The following is a 4516-nucleotide window of genomic DNA, read 5'->3' on the forward strand; positions in this document are numbered from 1 at the left end:
ACAGACACACAAACTCATACACACATACACACACACACACACACACACACACACACACCTAACAGCACCATTGTCATCTCCACGTTTCTTTGGTTTTAGTTCTATAAGAAGATTGTACCTGTACCTGGAGTAGTTAGGGGCAGTGCCACACTGGGGCTCTTGCTCCCAGTCCTGATTAAGCCAATTAAACACACTAATAGTGAAAAGCAGATGGAGATTTATTCAAAGTGACCATACCTTTGAGGAGAAACAAAGTTCATAGACCCGCCCCACCCTACCCCAAGTCTGTCTTCCAGGTCCTGAAAACCTTCCAAGTTTAGGCTTAAATTGAAGACAGGAAATGTGCCAAATTAAGCAGTGTGGCCACACCCCTTGGTGACTTACCTCTGTCTAGGCAACAGTCCCTCTTGCAAGATGTTTATTTTTTTTTTTCAGGTTTTTCTGAGAGACAGGCTTCTCTGTATAACAACCTTGGTTGTCCTGGAACTTGTTTTGTTAAACTAGACTGGCCTTGAACTCACAGAGATCCGACCATCTCTGCCTTCCTAGTGCTGTGATTAAAGGCATGTGCCACCACACCCTCATACTGCAAAGTGTTCTGACAACTTAGAAGAAGTATGTGCATATCTTTCTGAGAGAAAACTACTCTCTGGATGGCACCGAGCTCCAACCTTTCTCCTTATGCAAAAGATTCAAGAGAAATTCCAATTCCTTAGGGTTCATTTTTTTATAATCTGATAGACAAAGAGAGGGGCGCCAATGTCCCTTCAGATTATCTTTATTCCTGCCAAGAAGGTTCCAAACCTGGGAGGACTGGGCTGGAATTTAGACTTCTTTCGAAACACTAAGTTTATTGCTGTGGAGGAAGATGACATTTCCCCAATGGAAACACTCAGGAAGGTTATTTTGATTCCCCGGTCAGACTATAAAACCTAAACAAATGAGTGAATGAAGACTATGTTCTGGAAAAAACAGTAGGTTGAGTGTGAGTAGAAACTCTTTGAATCTGCTCTTTGTCCCAAATGACCAGGTGGCCAAGGACAAGGACAGCCGTAAGCCAAATGACTAAACACAGATGTTCATCCAGAAGACTATAAAACCCAAATTCTAGAGATTCCTGTCTACATAGTGGTTTCTTTCTTCGCTCCTTGATCGCTGTCCGCCCTTCCCCGAACCCTTCCTGGGGTTCATGTAACTCTGCTTTTCCACCCAAGGGAGCCCACCTTGATGTAGCCCTCTGCCCCACTAACTGTATTCCTTTCAAAGCAGGGGATGGGCATGGGGGGTGGGGGGAGGCTAAAATCTCTTTAGCAGTTCGACAGGATTCTGGCTCCAGTAGGCATTCTTCTCTGAAACTGGACTTTGGAGATTCTGAAGTACAGAAACGAACCACAACCCTTTATGTTAAAGCACTGTGAAAGCTGAAATCACCACTTCCCATTTAATTGATGTCCTTATCCATTGCTAGTCAGTACCTTACAGAGAGCCCTAGGCTTCCCCTGGAGGCTTCAGACCTGGCAGGGCCCTCTCACTATTTAAGCGTGGGGTCACAGCTGCCTTTAGAGGCAGTTGAGAGAACTCCACCCAAAGGACCTGGGTGGCAGATCCCTGGTGTTTAACTTAAGACTGATTTGCAAGTGAATGAAAGCTACCGGGATTTGGGGATGTGCCTCTCAAAGGATTCTGGAGCTGCCAAGAACCAGGAAGAATCACAAACTCTCAAGGCTCCACCAGAGAAGCCCCTGAGGGATACAGTTTATATAGCCCCAGTCTTAGGAAGCCTGCCTTGGGCCTGAGGCCACCTGCTGGAGTGTAAGCATGCTCTTTCCTGGTGGGTTGGAGGTCATTGGGAAAATCTCCCATGCGAAGTGGTCACACGTTTCTTTCTGTTCCTTGCCGCAGAGTCTAGAAGGAATCAGTCATCTCCCCATCACACTCGCCTTCCTCCTTTTCTTTGTACTTTCAGCTATCTTGTTCCTTCTGCCAACACACAAACACACAGCTCACCCTACCCCTGGAGGATGCCTGTGTCATTAGTAGACATCTGTGGCTACAGAGGGGCAAGTAGTTCTGTTTGCAGCAGTGGGTGGGGAGACTGGAGAAGCAGAGCTAGGAAGTTAAAGGAGGGATGCAGCTGCAGAGCACAGGTCAAGATGATGCTGAAGTTCCTGCAGATGTCACAGGGTTGTCTGACTGACATTAGATAGCAGGAGAGTCCTCAGGGTGTGGCCAGGAGTCCTCTCTTCCCCACGCCAATTTGGCTTTCCTTCCCATGGACCTTTGCAGAGTAGAAGCTTGGAACATGTATGTATACCTCTGGAAAAAGGGTCATTCTCTTGGCAGAAAACTCTTCAAACATATTGCTGAGTCCAAGAACGAGGATGAGACTGTAGGGCACAGCAGTTGAGCGCCTTACCAAGTATTTTAAGGGGTGGGTGCCTTCATGGCTGACTCTTTATGTCTAATTATAAGCCAAAATCAACGATACAGGATATTTTCTCTTTTTCCTGAGACAGAGTTCTTCTGTGTAGCCTTGGCTGTCCTGGAACTTACTCTGTAGACCAGGCTGGCCTTGAACTTACAGAGATCAACTGTCTCTGTCTTCTGACGGCTGGAACTAAAGGAATGTGACTCCATTGCCCAGCAATACAGGATATCTTCTGCCAAAATACGATTTCAATGGAAAGCAAAATTGAGACTGGTTTTACATGACAAAGGCATGTGCATATTTCTAAGTGATTTGCAGAAGTAAAAATGAGAAAAATGTGTGTACATGTATGTGTGGCCATATACCCATTTACTGTGGATTCCAGAGGCCTGGTGCCTCCCTTAGTGTCTCTCCACCTTAGTTTTTGAGACAAGGTCTGCTAATGAATCTCCAACTCACTGACATGGGCAGAATAGCTTGTTCCCAATTTTGAGTAATCCTCCTGTCTTCACCTCGTTGTCCGGAATATAGGTACACTGTGGTGCTCGGCTCTTTCCATAGATGGTAGGGCTCGGAGCTCAGGTTCCCGTGCTTGTGAAGCATCAACTCTGGACAGAGCTGTTGTCCCAGCTCCCATTCCTTTTGTGTACTCACTCAGTTAAACCTTCCCTTTGTTACCTTTCTGTAGTATAGCATGTCTACATCTGAGATCTGTCTCCCCAAATTTCAAGACACAAGATGGGAGAATTGGAGAGAATGGTGGTTTCGGAGGACCTTGGCTGAGAGCCCAATTGCTTTTCATCCTGAGGCTGAAGGCTCCATCCTTGCTGGGCATGATTCTTCTTATACCCTGTTCCTTCTCTCCTGCTGGGTCTTTGACCCTGAGCTAAGATGATGCAAGATCCTTCAACTGTTATGCCATGGGCAGGCTACTAAAGCCAGTTTTCAGTTTCCAAAAACTGTTATCTCGGTGAAAAGTAAAACTGAGCTTCTTGACTTTTCATTCTAACACATTGTTCACTGCTGCTCTTTAAGTGTGGAAATACCTCTGGTTTCTCTTGAGGAAGTATGGAGATTTATAGGAGGCTGGCTTGTCTTTCTCTTCTAATAAAAATGGAATGACTTAGCCGGGCAGTGGTGGCACATGCCTTTAATCCCAGCACTTGGGAGGCAGAGGCAGATGGATTTCTGAGTTTGAGGCCAGCCTGGTCTACAGAGTGAGTTCCAGTACAGCCAGGGCTACACAGAGAAAACCTGTCTCGAAAAACCAAAAAAAAGAAAAAAAATAGAAAAGAAAAAAAATGGCATGACTTGTTTTATAATTAAGACTTTTTTTTTTAATCACATAGATAGCTAGGGGGGATAGCTTCTCCTTAAGCCACAGACCCATTGCCCGCTTCATTATTAATTTCTTTGAATCTGGCCATCAATACCAGCCTTCTGTTTTTCTTAGTGTAGTGTTTGTCTGGAGTTGCCTAACATTCTGTACTGCAGAGCAGACATCCGCCATCCTAGCACTCAGGAGGCTAAGGAGCTGGAAGCTTTACTCAGCCTCAGGCTAGTCTCAAAAAAGGAAAATCCACAGCAAGTTGATGAGTGATATTCTGAACTAAAAATATCCCAGGCTCCTTTTTCAGTGTGAGTCTCATCCTTAGATGAACCCCAATATACGGGTTACCATGGTATCCCGGTGTTTGTATTCACTATACTAATCCTTGAGGTATGTGTCATGGTCACAGACCACGAGGAAACACAAGTACTGGCAGTTATGCAGTTTACCTAGGTCTTGGTGAAGCAGGGTCAAGCACTCTTTACTGACAGCCGATTCTCTTCCTTCCGCAGGCATGAATGCTGCTGTCCGCGCTGTGGTGCGCATGGGAATTTACACGGGGGCCAAAGTGTACTTTATATATGAGGTCAGTGCTCACTTCCCATTGGTGTTGTCTCTAACTCAGGAATTTGTACTGCCCACTTGCTCACAGCCCTGAGCTCACAGCTCTCTCTCTCGCATTCTCTCTCTCGCATTCTCTCTCTCTTGCATTCTCTCTCTCTCTCTCTCTCTCTCTCTCTCTCTCTCTCTCTCTCTCT

At 45.7% G+C, this 4516-nt stretch overlaps 1 protein-coding gene across 2 annotated transcripts in view; it reads left to right on the plus strand.

Annotated features, from left to right (window-relative positions):
- Window positions 1-4516, plus strand: part of Pfkp (phosphofructokinase, platelet) — a 65429-nt gene that overhangs the window by 9931 nt on the left and 50982 nt on the right. For both annotated transcript variants that reach the window (XM_028769893.1, XM_028769895.1), the window contains exon 2: window positions 4271-4344. In XM_028769893.1, coding sequence (XP_028625726.1) covers window positions 4271-4344 — 74 coding nt within the window. The remainder of the gene's footprint in view (window positions 1-4270; window positions 4345-4516) is intronic.

This window comes from Grammomys surdaster, unplaced genomic scaffold (genome assembly GCF_004785775.1).
Source record: "Grammomys surdaster isolate TR1022 unplaced genomic scaffold, NIH_TR_1.0 194, whole genome shotgun sequence".
In the NCBI taxonomy this organism is placed as follows: Eukaryota; Metazoa; Chordata; class Mammalia; order Rodentia; family Muridae; genus Grammomys; species Grammomys surdaster.